General features: G+C 43.9%; 3 protein-coding genes across 3 annotated transcripts; all 3 read right to left on the bottom strand.

Annotated features, from left to right (window-relative positions):
- Positions 1 to 998: 998 nt before the first annotated feature.
- Positions 999 to 5,313, bottom strand: LOC128051030 (protocadherin gamma-A3-like). The gene is given in 2 exon segments (XM_052643530.1): positions 999 to 3,772; positions 5,301 to 5,313. Coding segments are annotated over 2 exon segments (2,787 nt in total).
- A 667-nt stretch (positions 5,314 to 5,980) lies between these two features.
- Positions 5,981 to 8,477, bottom strand: LOC128050925 (protocadherin gamma-A2-like). Its single transcript, XM_052643435.1, has one exon. It carries the CDS (start codon positions 8,459 to 8,461, stop codon positions 5,981 to 5,983), a length of 2,481 nt encoding a protein of 826 aa, XP_052499395.1. The 5' UTR covers positions 8,462 to 8,477.
- A 3,751-nt stretch (positions 8,478 to 12,228) lies between these two features.
- LOC128050815 (protocadherin gamma-A1-like) lies at positions 12,229 to 14,661 on the bottom strand. The gene has a single exon (XM_052643219.1). It carries the CDS (start codon positions 14,659 to 14,661, stop codon positions 12,229 to 12,231), a length of 2,433 nt encoding a protein of 810 aa, XP_052499179.1.
- Between the last annotated feature and the right edge of the window lie 280 nt (positions 14,662 to 14,941).

Raw genomic sequence — 14,941 nt, 5'->3', positions numbered from 1 at the left:
AATTTCATATATTTCAAAAAGGGGTCAACAATTTATAGCTCAAGAAAGTTGTAGGACTCCTGGGACTTCCCTGGTGCTCCAGTGGCTAATACTCCATGCTCCCAATGCGGCAGGCCAAGCTGGATACCAGGTAAGGGAACTAGATCCCGTATGCTACAAGGAAGATTGAAGATCCTGAGTGCTGTGACCAAGACCCAGTGCAGTCAAATAAATATAGAAATATTTTAAAAGAAAGTTTTAGGACTCCTTTTCCATGGTTGAAGTGGATGGTCTGGAAATCTCTTAAAGAGGCTAAGACATATCTCCTTACATTTTATAATCTATCTCAAAGGACAAGGAATGCCACTCCAAGGCTCATAACTGTTTAGGCAATTGAGCTTCCCACATTCAGAGAAAAGGCTGAAATCCATATGGATACACACAAATACACACACTTTAAGTATACCAAGTAGGGACTAGATGCCAGGTAAAAGAATTTGACAAACCTCTGTATTTTTTTACCCTATCATTTTTATGTTATCAGGATGAATCCAGTTTGGCCTGTCTTGGAAGGAGTTAAGCATCATATTATTAGAGCCTAAAACACTATATACTTGTTTATCAGGATAGGCTAGGTAGGCTGAAGTGACAAACTTCATCATCACAGAGAATTAAAATAAAAACATCTACTTATCACAAGTATACAAATCAATGTTGAGTCAACCACAGGGCTCTTCTTTCATTGCAGCCATTCAAGGACTTAGATAGGAGGCACAGTCACGATTTCAAAAAATAAGTTAGAGATCTGGTAATTCTTACAAATGACAACTAGGACTTCCTCTGCGAAGAAAGTCACATACTTCTACTTCCAGTGTATCGGTCAGAAATATTTACTAGGCCCACTCAGCTATACCAGGCAAGGAAGTGCAGCTCCACCACAATCCCAGAAGAAGAGAGGTACATATTTATACAAAACAACCAATGCCTACTTCATTGCTTTATTTTAAAATAAATGTGTATTAAAAATTTATAATAACCACACTGGCATAACTGTTCCTTAAAATATTAAAAGAAAGAAAGAAACTCACCTGGAGCTCGTTGGGGTCTCCTTTCGTTTCCAGTAAATCTTGAGATATCAGGAGAGGCTCGCTTTTCCCACAGCTCTCCTGACTGATGAGCGTGTCCGCGTAGTTTGGCTGAGGGAAGATCACGTGACTCCTCCGAGAGTCTGCGGTGAGCGAGACCTCGTGCGAATAGGTCTGCAGGAAAGCCCGCACCCCGTCCACGCCCACAAACTGAGACGCCCGCACGCCAGCCAACCCGCTGCCCGAAGCCTGGAGCAGATGCGACATGTGCCAGCGCCGCAGTCTGAGCGCCAGTAGCACGATGACAAAGGCAAGGAAGACGCAGGAGACCGCGGCCACCGCCACCACCAGGTAGAGTGTGAGGCCTGAGTCGTCAGGATCCACTGAGGGCTTCAGGCTGCCTAGGTCAGTCAGGATGTCTGGGATGCTGTCAGCCACAGCCACAGTGAGCGTGACGGTGGCCGAGAGAGGGGGCTGGCCGTGGTCCTGGACGGCCACCACCAGGCTCTGCTTGAGCGCGTCTCTGTCCAGCAGGGCCCGCGCTGTGCGCACCTCGCCCGTGTGCAGCCCCACCGCGAAGAGCCCTGGGTCACTGGCTTTGAGCAGGCGGTAGGACAGCCAGGCGTTCTGTCCCGAGTCTCTGTCCACTGCCACCACCTTGGTGACCAGGTAGCCAGGCTCTGCAGAGCGGGGTGCCAGCTCCACACCGGTAGAACCATCAGTGGGGAGGGCAGGGTATAGAATCTCAGGTGTGTTATCATTCTGGTCCAACACAAATAGGCTCAGAGACACGTTGCTGCTAAGTGGAGGGTTCCCACTGTCACTAGCAGTCACCAGTACCTGCAGGTCTCTAACCTGCTCAAAGTCAAAGGAATGCAGAGCATACAGGACTCCAGTGTCTGAGTTTATGGAGACGTAGGTGGAGAGAGGTGCCCCTTGGATGGTATCCTCAGTCAGTGCATAGGTAATGTGGGCATTCTCAATGCTGTCAGGGTCCTGGGCTGTCACAGAGAAGATGGAGGCTCCCCTGGGGTTGTTTTCAGGAATGTAGGCAGAATAGGAGGCATGAGTGAAAGCAGGTGGGTTGTCGTTGATGTCTGCCACATGCAGGGTGATGTGTGTTTCTGTGGACAGTGGCGGACTACCCCCATCTGTAGCTCTCAGAGTGATGTTATATTCAGACTCCTGTTCACGGTCCAGAGATCTGGCTGTCACTAAGCGGTAATATTGGTTTATTGACTTTTCTAAATTAAATGGCATATTTCCAAGGACAAAAACTGTGACCTGTCCATTTTGCCCGGAATCCCGATCATGCACGTTGATAAGGGCAATTTCCCTTCCAGCAGTTGACTCTTCTGGAACTGATTCTGTGAGAGAAGTAATTGTAACTTCTGGGGCATTGTCATTCACATCCAGAACTGTGACCAGAATCTTAGCTCTTGAAAGGAGACCTGGTCCATCTTGTGCTTCTATTATAATTTCATAGAAAGTAGCATCCTCATAATCTAGATTTTTTACTATCGATAAGTCCCCAGTCACTGAATTGAGATAAAAAATCTGAGCGATTTTCCCAGGCATTTTATCTAGTACATAGGATACTTGAGCATTGAATCCCTCGTCAGGGTCAGTGGCATTCACTGTGAGCAGCCAAGTGCCTACTGGCAGGTTCTCTTGAACACTTACTCGATATTCAGGCTGGGTAAATACTGGTGGATTATCATTTGCATCTAGAACTGTCACTTGGATGCCCAAGTTGCCAGAGTGGACAGGGTCACCACCATCAGAAGCAATTAGGACAAGTTGGTGAACTTTCTTTTCCTCCCGGTCAAGAGCCCGCTGCAGCACCAGCTCTGGATACTTGGCCCCATCAGTGGCACTCTTCACAGCCAGGGAGAAATAGTCACTGGGGCTGAGCTGATAGTTCAGCAGAGAGTTCGTGCCCACATCTGGGTCAAAGGCAGTTTTAAGTGGAAATCGAGTTCCAGGAACTGTTAGTTCACTAATTTTTATTTCCAATTCCTCAGTCAGAAAATCAGGAGCATTGTCATTAAGGTCTTTAATTTCTATTTCTACTTCAAAAATGTTCAATTTTTCTTCAACCAGGATGTTAAAACTCACCAGACACTGTGGGCTCTGAGCGCAGAGCTCCTCCCGATCTATCCTGTTCGCGGTGACCAAGCTGCCGCTTCTCGGGTTCAGAGCAAAGAGCTGCGTTCTACCTCTGGAGACGATGCGGACTCCCCGCTCCGCCAGCTCCTGGGGCTCCAGCCCCAGGTCCTTGGCGATGTTACCCACGAAGGAGCCTCTGTCCAGCTCCTCTGACACCGAATAACGGATCTGCCCGCATCCGGTCTTGCACAGCGTCCCCAGAAGCACGCACAGCAGGGCCAGTCCTCCGCACTTTCTGAATCTCTGGTAATTGGTCATTTCCGTTTTGGTGAATTATTTTCTCTGAATTGGTTTCCAGTTTCCCAAGGCAGACTTCAGTCTTATTTTCTCAAGGAACGAAGACTTTCGTGGACCTAATTTATAGGTCACAGAGCTGGCTGACTGACGGGGTGAGCTTTGAGGCAGCTTCGGATCTTCCGAGTGTGATTTGCTGGTTCTCTGCTCTTTGGAAACAAGGAAAAGGACTAGCTTTTCAGCGGCGTTTTCCTTCTTGAGTGGTGAACAGCGACGCTCAGAGGCATAACCGTTCACTGCACGCTCTGACAAAGATCTAAGTCAGAAATTTTTAAGTTTCCAAGCACCTGAAATTCTTTTTGTTCAGAGGTAATGGGCTCAGTTTTTGTTTCACATAACTGAATCGCTATATGTTAAAAGATTTCAAGTATCTTCCTTAATAATCCATGAGTTAACCTGAATGCCACTAATATTGCTTCAAACATGCCGAAGTTACTGTTTTGAAATGTTCAAAGTTTAAGAACTGCACAGAAATATCAGTCATATTTATAAGGCATGCCTCTTGAAATCTGTCCTTCATAGCTTGACATTTTAGTTTCAATATTTTCCATTTAACCCATTCATTAAACATACATATAATTGAGTAGCTGACAATACTTGGGGATTTAACGATACAAACACAGCTATTTCCTTCATGGAGTTATAAGGATATAAAAGCAAACAAGGAATTATAGTGCAGTGAGATACTGCCATAAGATCAGAGGCCAAGGGCAATGAGAGGGCCTCCAACCTGGCCTTGGAGGTTACCAAAGGTTTTCCCAAGAAACCTGAGAGGAGTGGATCAGGGAGGGGTAAGGCCTGGATATAAGACTTCTTCTGTCAATGGCAATACCTAGATGTGAGAGAGAAACCACAGAACTTCAGGGTACTGAAAGTAGTCTGTTTTGCCTAAAATTAGAGTGTGAAGATGTTTTTAAGGACCAAAACTGAAACTAGTAGAGATACTTTTGTTTTGTATTCCAGAAACCCCTTTCCTGTATTTGTTTTCCTTTCCAAAGCACCGTAATAGGAACTCATTTGTCACTTCAATCATGATGCATTATACAGCTACACATAAGGCATTTATTTCATGAAGAGTTACTGTATACACTAAAAGGAACTTTGTTTTCAATTTCCCCCGTTCATACTTTATTTACTTGCAAAATGTTTGTATTATTCCACAGTGAGTGCCAACTTTATCTCAAAGAAAATGATGTAATAGTAATAACACAATTTCCCTCAGATGCCCTTAAACAGTAAAGAATCATAACATCTTAAAGAATGATGGCACCATTATATACATGACTGACTTAGTATAGGATTATTTCCAAATAAAAGATGACCCCAGTTACACAGAATAGTAGCGTATTTTTTGTTCTTTGTTATTAAGTATATAACTAACATACTAAAAGCCAAGGTGGGAAGAGGAATGGGGGAGGAAAACTTGGTTGTAAGGGAGACTGATGTTGGTGGAAGAACTGGAAACATTTTCAACAGCTGTTGTGAGTAGGAAACTTTGAGATGAGAAATGTAAAAGGAGAATCTTTAGGGGCAATTATTTGATATGATCTCTGAATCCCTCAAGGATATATATTATTTTTAAAGATAAAAAGGCAATGTTGTTTCCACATATGAGAAAAATAAAAAGTAACAAGGAACAGACACATCTTAACTATTCTATAAACCATGAATTATATTAATACAGCAAATGATAACTCAATTACTCTTAAAGGAACACAGAGCTACTTTAGAGGCTAATGACATTTTGAACTAAACAGAGATTGCATGACATACCTTCCTGAAACATGGTGAAGCATATCTATTCCTAAACACATCTTTTAATAGGGAAGATCATTCAAATAAAAAAATATGAGGAATCTCACTGCTAAACTGAAGGAAAAACAAAGACTGAGATGAAAACAAATGACTACAGTATTTATTAATATTCATAAACAAATATAAAGCATAAAAGTATTAAATTTTAAAAGAGGGAGATATTTGAGGAAACAAAAGTCAACATTCATATATCTAACAAAGAACTGTTGATTCGGGTGGATTGGGATGGTTTGCTAAGGGACGAGAAAGAAAGGAGAAAGCAGATACCCTAGTTCCTAAGGCTCTTTGTTGTTGTTGTTGTTGTTAATGCATTAATTTTTTTAATTGGAGGATAATTGCTTTACAATATTGTGCTGGTTTCTGCCACACATCAACATGAATCAGCCACAGGTATCCATATGACCCCTCCCTCTTGAACCTAGAGGCTCTTTTGATAACCAAAATATCGTCTTCACCTACTAATTCCCAATTTATACTAATGACACAATGATTCTAGCTCCTCTTCCCTGTTACACCATGTGAACGCTTAGAACTAGTGAGAAATAATTCATGAGGACTATTTCGTAAAAATTGAACATGTCCACAAAGAAATATGGGAAATAGAAAAGGTATGGTAAACTGTGGAGACAGCTAAGTAATTAGGTAAGTTTAGGTCTTTTAGCAAAGTAACTCACAGGAATATTAGGAAGAGAGTTTACCTGAGAAAATGTTTCTTGTTTATCTTCAGGTAGAAATTGAGGTTCTGAAAGAAAATCCTTTTTCCCACAGCTCTCCTGACTGATGAGCGTGTCCGCGTAGTTCGGCTGAGGGAAGATCACGTGACTCCCCCGAGAGTCCGCGGTGAGCGAGACCTCGTGCGAATAGGTCTGCAGGAAAGCCCGCACCCCGTCCACGCCCACAAACTGAGACGCCCGCACGCCAGCCAACCCGCTGCCGGAAGCCTGGAGCAGACGCGACATGTGCCAGCGCCGCAGTCTGAGCGCCAGTAGCACAATGACAAAGGCGAGGAAGACGCAGGAGACCGCGGCCACCGCCACCACCAGGTAGAGTGTGAGGCCTGAGTCGTCAGGATCCACTGAGGGCTTCAGGCTGCCTAGGTCAGTCAGGATGTCTGGGATGCTGTCAGCCACAGCCACAGTGAGCGTGACGGTGGCCGAGAGAGGGGGCTGGCCGTGGTCCTGGACGGCCACCACCAGGCTCTGCTTGAGCGCGTCTCTGTCCAGCAGGGCCCGCGCTGTGCGCACCTCGCCCGTGTGCAGCCCCACCGCGAAGAGCCCTGGGTCACTGGCCTTGAGCAGACGGTAGGACAGCCAGGCGTTCTGTCCCGAGTCTCTGTCCACTGCCACCACCTTGGTGACCAGGTAGCCAGGCTCTGCGGAGCGGGGTGCCAGCTCCACACCGGTAGAACCATCAGTGGGGAGGGCAGGGTACAGAATCTCAGGTGTGTTGTCGTTCTGGTCCAGCACGAATATGCTCACAGACACGTTGGTGCTGAGGGGTGGATTCCCACCATCCTGTGCTGTAACCCATAACTGAAGTTCACAGAACTGCTCATAATCAAAGGAACGCAGTGCATAGAGGACACCGGTGTCAGAGTTGATGGAGACGTAGGAGGACAGGGGTGCACTCTGAAGGGTGTCCTCAGCCAAGCTATAAGTTACATGGGCATTGTCGTTGCTGTCGGGGTCACAGGCCATCACAGAAAAGATGGAGGCACCTCTGGGGTTGTTTTCAGGAATGTAGGCAGAGTAGGATGTGTGGGGAAAGGTGGGAGGGTTGTCGTTGATGTCTGTCACCTGCAGCAAAATGTAAGCATTTGTGGATAGAGATGGGCTCCCTCCATCTTTAGCAGTCACAGTGATGTTGTAAGAGGAAAACTGTTCTCTGTCAAGGACTCTAGTTGTAACCAATCGGTGGTAATTGTCCACTGACCTTTCTAATTTGAAAGGAAGGTTCTCTGGGAGTGAACATGTGATAAATGCATTCTGCCCAGAGTCTCTGTCATGTACATTGAAAAGTGCGATTATGGTTCCTGGAGGAGAATCTTCAGGAACTGAGCTTGTAGCAGATGTCATGTAGAATTCTGGGACATTGTCATTCACGTCCAGAACTGTGACAGTGACCTTCATTCTGGTCAGAAGGCCCGGACCATCCTGAGCTTCAATATCAATTTCATGGAATTTGGCATCCTCATAATCTAGGCTTTTTGTGATTGTTATTTCTCCAGATGATGACTTAAGCTCAAATACCTCTGAGGTTTCTTCAGGGTTTTTCTCCAGAAAATAAGTCACTTGGGCATTGTATCCCTCATCTGCATCAGTGGCGGTCACTGTAAGTATCCGGGTGCCTACGGGAGTATTCTCTGGAACACTTACCCGGTACTCGGACTGTGTAAAAACAGGAGCGTTGTCGTTCACATCCAAGACCGTCACGCGGATGCGGGAGGTCCCAGATCTGATAGGGTCGCCCCCGTCCAAAGCCTTGAGAACGAGGTAGTGTACGGCCTCCTCCTCACGGTCCAAAGCGCGTCCCAGCACCAGCTCCGGGTACTTGTTACCATCCACCCCGCTTCGCACGTCCAGAGAGAAGTGGTCATTTGAATTAATTTCATACTTTTGGAGAGTGTTCTCTCCGACGTCTGCATCATGCGCACTCTTAAGAGGGATCCGAAATCCTGGCATAGTCGTTTCAGTAATTTTTAGCTCCACTTCCTCTACTCCAAAGCGAGGGGCATTATCGTTAATATCTTTTATTTCCACTTCTACTGAATAAATGCTCAACTTATCTTCCAGGAGTATGTTAAAACTCACCAGACACCGCGCACTCTGGGCGCAGAGCTCCTCCCGGTCTATCCTGCCCGCGGTGACCAAGCTGCCGTTTCGCGGGTTCAGAGCGAAGAGATGCGTCCTACCTCTGGAGACGATGCGGGCTCCGCGCTCCGCCAGTGCCAGAGGCTCTAGCCCGAGATCCTTGGCAACGCTGCCCACGAATGACCCTTTTTCTATCTCTTCTGGCACTGAATAGCGCATCTGCCCAGCTCCAACGTTCCACAGGGCCACCCAAAGCAGGCACAGCAGGACAAACCTTCCGCGATGTGGCAAATTTAGCAGAGCCGCCATTTCTTGAGCTGCAGTCTTTTCTCCCAGGCAACTTCCGGCCTCCAGCTCGGGATTCCAATCTTTATTCCTCAGGGTCTGAGGTGACCAGCATTCAAGGAACCACGTCACTGTGGAGAGAACTAGTGGGCTGTTGGACTGAATTTCTTTGCCGCCCCGAACCTTGCGGGCCAAATGCCCAGCCCTTTGTGTTATGGAAATCGTAATGTTGGATTGGATGGCTCACGGGGTTACTTCTTAGGTAGTCAACAGCGACACCCAGAGGCCTAAGTAATTTCTGCATTCTCCCAGGCAAATCCAGTTACTTCGTGTTACTCCTCTCACTTTCAAGATGCTTTGAAGAATTTTACAGTTCTAAGATAACTGAGAGATTGCTCTTTCAAGTCAAGAGTCTTTTTTTTCTTCAGAATGAATAAGAATGGTGTGAATGAATGTGATCCTGATAGTAGCAAGGAAAGCACTGTTGAACTTTGGAGGCACTAATCAAGGTAGCCTCTGCCCTTAGACCAAAAATCTTCAACCTCTAATTCCATATTGGGAGAAAGTAAGATTAATCTAAAAACATTAGCTGCATTATATTCTAGTGTTATATATTTTAAATTTCTGTGCTTAATGGCTTAGTATTGAACTTCAAAACCTGTATTTAAATTATTGAGTTATCACACTTAATTGAGTGACTAACCTTTGCCTGACACTTTGCTTGATTGATGCTGTAGACAGAACTGGTGCACCTGATGAACACAGTCCCAGTTCTCAAGGGAATTTACATGATAAGGGAGGACACAGTAAACGGAGTATTTTAATAGAGTATCACAACTGCTATGATGGTTGGAAACTCTGGGCAGTGGGAAAATACACAGGAAGGATATTCAGCCTGGGTGGGGGGGGGTGGTCAGAAAACACTTTTCAGGACAGAATTGAACCTGGATCCTAAAGGGTATGACCGAATCAAGAAAGGCTAGAGTAGTGTTCTAGAACCTTAGTACAAATGCTTGGAGTGAGAGGCAGCATAAACATGAAGGAAACTGAAGGTGGTTTGTTCTTTTTCCAAGATTGTTTTGGCTATTTGAGGTCCCTTGATGCCCCATGTGAATTTTGGGATAGACTTTTTTCTACTTATAAAAAAGGCATTGGGATTTTGATAGCCATTGAATTGAATCTGTAGATTGCTTTGGATAGTTCTATAAGTTTTTGACAAATATTCTTTGTCAGTTTAAGTACATTTCCTTCAGTATTCAGTTTGCTAAAAGATTTTAATCATGTGTTGAATGTTCTCAAGACCTTTATTATGCCTCTATTGAAATGAACAGCTTTTATCTTTAATCTTTTCATATGAAGTTTTATATTAGATTTTCTTATACTGAAATATTCTTGCATCCACAAGTAATAAATCCCATTTAGTCACATGTCACAGTAGATAAGACTTTGAATCAATTCTTCAGCAAGATCGCACACTTCTGGTCTTATTTCAGTCTTTTTGCCTTTTGAGTTCTTCCCTGTTGAACTTTTTTCATTTTCAATCCATTCCTCTGAGAACACTGATGAAATATTTATTGGAAACAATTCTTATCAACTCATCATGTTTTCCAATAGAACCTCTAGTTTCTTAAAACTTTTTCTTCAGCAGTCTTTTGATACTTTTGAGTCTCATTAAGTAACCACTTGACATCCGTTATTTGCAGTTTCTCTAAAGATTTTTCTGTTTCTTTGTCTTTGACAACATTTCGTTTTATACAGTATATTATTTCCCATTCATGCTTCTTGCTTCGTGTTAAGCTGTTTTATTTTTTCCCCAGTCTCACTTGCTTTTCCTTTTCTTTTTCCAGGTCTTTGTCTATAATCAGAATTTTTGGTCTTCTTTTAAGATCTCTAAAATGAATTTTAGTCTTGCTATCTGCCTACCCAATATTAGTCCCAGCACTTGACTTGACAGAAGATTCAGTTTCTCCCCACTAGTGTCAGCTTCTACTGCTTCACCATCAGAATTCTTCCTGGTTTGCATTTCAATAATTTATACTCTGTTTCCTTTCCTGTTATTTTCTTTATACCGATATTATATATTTTTTGCTTTATTTCTTGATTGTTGAGCTAACTTCACTAATTTTAATAATCTGTTTTTTGAAATTCTTGTGGTTGTCTGTAAACTTAACCCTAAATATCTTTTAGAGGCATTCCACAATTTTAAATAAATAATATTTTAATTTTTGAGTTTTTATTTCCATTGTGATTTTTTAAGTCCCAATAGTAGTTTAGTGGTATAGATTTAAATGCCCATTTTGTTTTCTTTTAAAATATTTGCTTTGTGATTTTTCAAGCTTTACAATTTTAAATAAAATTTTAAGATACTTAAAGTGTACAACATGATGATTTGATACATATACACACTGTGAAAGGATTCCTCCTACTGAGCTAATAATACATTCATCACTTTACATACTTAGCTTTGTGTGTGAGAGAGAATTAAATTACACTCAGCAAATCTCTATTATACAATGTAATGTTATCAACTATAGTCTCCATGCTATACATTGGGTCCTACAGCCTTATTCATCTTACAATGCAAGGTCCGTACCTTTTGATCATTAATAACTCTCCCCTATCCCCCTACCACCCACTTTGTGACTTAAGCACATGTTATAAAGCATGTATATTATTGGTACTTTGAAATTTTCTCTGCCATTTTTTATGCATGTGATGATTATGTATTAAATTGTTGTAGATTCTCCATATTTTCATATAAAAATGGTCATTCTATATTTGTTGTGTATAAGATTGTATACAGATTTGTCCAGTCAAGATAAGTCCAAGACCAGAATTCCTGCTTTAGTGTTAGCCTGGCTCACCACTTTCTTCCCATCTTTGGCCCATTTATTTATTTATTTATTTATATTTGTGCCTTATTATGCTTTTGCTTTTTTCATTTCATATTTTATGTATCTCTTTAATTTATTGGAACAGAGTATTTTAAAGCATGGACTTATGATACATTTCTTGTGAAGAGCTAATACATTAAAGTGGAATATATATTTGATTTTTATTAGTTGTTTACATTATAGGCATAATATACAAGTCAGGAGGCTTCAAACTATTTCTCATGTTGCAGAGGAAATTTTCTGTCGTCCATTTTATTACTTCATTTTGTAACTTACTTAAACATTTGGTGTATTCTTGAGTGTGCATAAAACATATAAAAATAAACCAGTAAAAGGGCTGAAATATTCAACAATAGTTTAAACTTTCAAGTTACCTAAATTTCCATAATTTTATGTTAACACAACTTAAAATACTACTTTAGACAATCTTTACCTCTTCAAATATTCCCAAATAAAACAGCACCCCAACAGATGACATATACATTAAATTTAGGAATAGATGAGATATTTATAATCTAAGGATATCTGAAAACAGAATCAGTCACATAAATATTTGTAGACCTAGTCAAACTCTATCATTGTCAGATAAGGGCATGGTAAAGAAAAAATTACTTGGCCAGAAGCAAGCAAGAAAACGTTAGAAGCTAAATCTCCTTGTTTCTGATGCAATGCTCTTTCCACAACTCTGTCCCAACCAACTACATTATGATTAATTATGATCTTTTCAATGAAAGAACAATTATAAATATACTTGGATAGAAACAATAATGATTTCCCAGGATCTGTAAATATAAACACAAAGACAAACACAAAGATGGGAAATAGAGACTTTTTAGCAGTAAAGAGTGAAAGCAAGTAAGTAAACACAGAAATTATTTTTTTCTAGATAAAAATTTACTACAAAAGATTTACCTGAGAAAATGTTTCCTTTTTGTCTTCAAGTAAAGACTGGGGTACTGACAAAAAATCTTTTTTCTCACCACTCTCCTGACTGATGAGCGTGTCGGCGTAGTTGGGCTGCGGGAAGATCACGTGACTCCCCCGAGAGTCCGCGGTGAGCGAGACCTCGTGCGAATAGGTCTGCAGGAAAGCCCGCACCCCGTCCACACCCACAAACTGAGAGGTGGGCAAGCGCGCCAATACACTTGCTGAAGTCTGCGCACGCAGTCTGTGCCAGCGTCGCAATCTGAGCACCAGCAACGCGATGACAAAGGCGAGGAAGACGCAGGAGACCGCGGCCACAGCCACTACCAAGTGCAGCGTGAAGCTGGAGTTGTCCGGGTGGGAGGAAGTTTCAATGCTGTCCAAGTCGGCCAGCACTTCTGGAATGCTGTCAGCAACAGCTACGGTGAACGTGATGGTGGCCGAGAGAGGGGGCTGGCCGTGATCCTGGACTGCCACCACCAAGCTCTGCTTGAGCGCGTCTCTGTCTAGCAGGGCCCGCGCTGTGCGCACCTCGCCCGTGTGCAGCCCCACCGCGAAGAGTCCCGGCTCGCTGGCCTTGAGCAGGCGGTAAGATAGCCAGGAGTTCTGGCCAGAGTCTCTGTCCACTGCCACCACCTTGGTGACCAGGTAGCCTGGTTCTGCAGAGCGGGGTGCCAGCTCCACACCTGTGGAACCATCCGTGGGGAGTGCAGGATACAGGATTTCAGGTGTGTTGTCATTCTGGTCCAGCACAAATATGCTCACAGACACGTTGCTGCTGAGTGGTGGGTTCCCACTGTCACGAGCCATCAATCTCAAATGCAGGTCCTGGAACTGCTCATAGTCAAACGATCGCAAAGCATATAGGACTCCAGTGTCTGAGTTGATGGAGATATAGGAGGATAGAGGCACTCCTTGGATGGTGTCCTCCACCAGGGAATAAGTGACCTGTGCATTCTCATTACTGTCGGCATCATGGGCTGTCACGCAGAAAATGGAGGCACCTCTGGGGTTGTTTTCTAGAATGTAGGTGGAGTAGAAGTCTTGGGGGAAGACAGGGGGGTTGTCGTTGATATCTGTCACTTGCAGTGAAATGTGTGTTTCAGTAGATAGAGTTGGAGTTCCCTGATCTGTGGCTGTTACTGTAATGTTGTACTGGGAGGTAAGTTCTCTATCCATTGTTTTTTCTGTCACCAAACGGTAATAATTATCATCTAACTTTTCTAATTTAAAGGGTAGATTTCCAGAAATGGAACATGAAGTGTGACCATTGTCTCCGGAGTCTTGGTCATGCACACTGATAAGAGCAATTATGGCCCCAGGAGGAAAGTTTTCTGGGACTGAAGTGGTGACAGAGGTGATGGTTATCTCTGGGGCATTATCATTTATGTCCAGTACTTTGACCAGCACCTTAGCTCTGGCCATGAGGCCTGCACCATCCTGAGCTTGAATTTCCATTGGATAAATTGTGTATTCTTCAAAATCCAGAGGTTCTTGACTTGATATTTCTCCCGTGTAAGAATCCAAGTGAAATATCTGTGCCATTTTGTGGTCTATATTATGAAATGAATATGTTACTTCCCCATTGGCACCTTCATCTGGGTCCGTGGCTTTTACCATGAGCAGCCGAGTGCCCAGAGGCACGTTCTCGGGTACACTCGTGTGGTACACTGCTTGTGTAAACGCTGGAGGGTTGTCATTTGCATCCACCACCTGAACTCGAATTCGGAGGGTTCCTGAACGGGCTGGGTTGCCCCCATCAAAAGCAGTGAGGAGGAAGTGATGGACAGCTTCTTCTTCCCTGTCTAGGGGACTCTGCAGCACCATCTCTGGCTGTTGGGACCCATCAGATCCCTGTTGAGCATCCAGGGAGAAATGAGGGTTGGAGCTGAGCTGATAGCTCTGGAGCGAATTCATACCCACATCAAGGTCTTGCCCAGAAGGCAGAGGGATCCTGGTACCTGGAGCAGTTATCTCATTCATTTTAAATTCCACTTCTTCTAACTGGAATTCAGGAGTGTTGTCATTAATATCAATTATTTCCACTTCAACAGGGAAAAGCTTCATTTTATCCTCTACTAAGACATTAAAACTCACCAGACACCGCACGCTCTGAGCGCAGAGCTCTTCCCGGTCGATCCTGCCCGCGGTGACCAAGCTGCCGCTTCGCAGGTTCAGAGCGAAGAGCTGCTTCCTACCTCTGGAGACGATTCGGACTCCGCGCTCCATCAGCTCCTGGGGTTGTAGCCCCAGATCCTTGGCGATGTTGCCCACAAAAAAACCTTTGTCTGTCTCTTCTGACACCGAGTAGCGGATCTTCCCAGCCTGGGCTTCCAACAACAGCCCCAGAAAAAGGAACAGTAGGACCAGCCTGCGGCAGCCGAGCACCTTCACTCGAATCGCCATTGCTCTCTTGCTTCGTATTCTCTCAGTCCGGCACCAAGAGTATTGTTTACCTGCTCTCTGAGTCTAAATTAACAGAATTTTATTTTCAGGAAAATTCAGAGCAGAAAGTGGTCCAGAAGTATGATCAGGGCAGCCTCAGAGAGACTTTTCAATCCGGCAGTGATGGTGGTTCAAGAAGTCCCCCTCCCGCCCTGGGTGTATGCGTGCTGTCTTCATCTTCCAGACTGGTGAACAGCGGCACCCAGAGTCCTAACCAGTTACTGCACTCCTAGATAATACT

This window comes from Budorcas taxicolor, chromosome 7, assembly GCF_023091745.1.
Source record: "Budorcas taxicolor isolate Tak-1 chromosome 7, Takin1.1, whole genome shotgun sequence".
In the NCBI taxonomy this organism is placed as follows: Eukaryota; Metazoa; Chordata; class Mammalia; order Artiodactyla; family Bovidae; genus Budorcas; species Budorcas taxicolor.
Note: the sequence above shows the minus strand (reverse complement) of the source record. Positions and strands in the feature narration are given on the sequence as shown.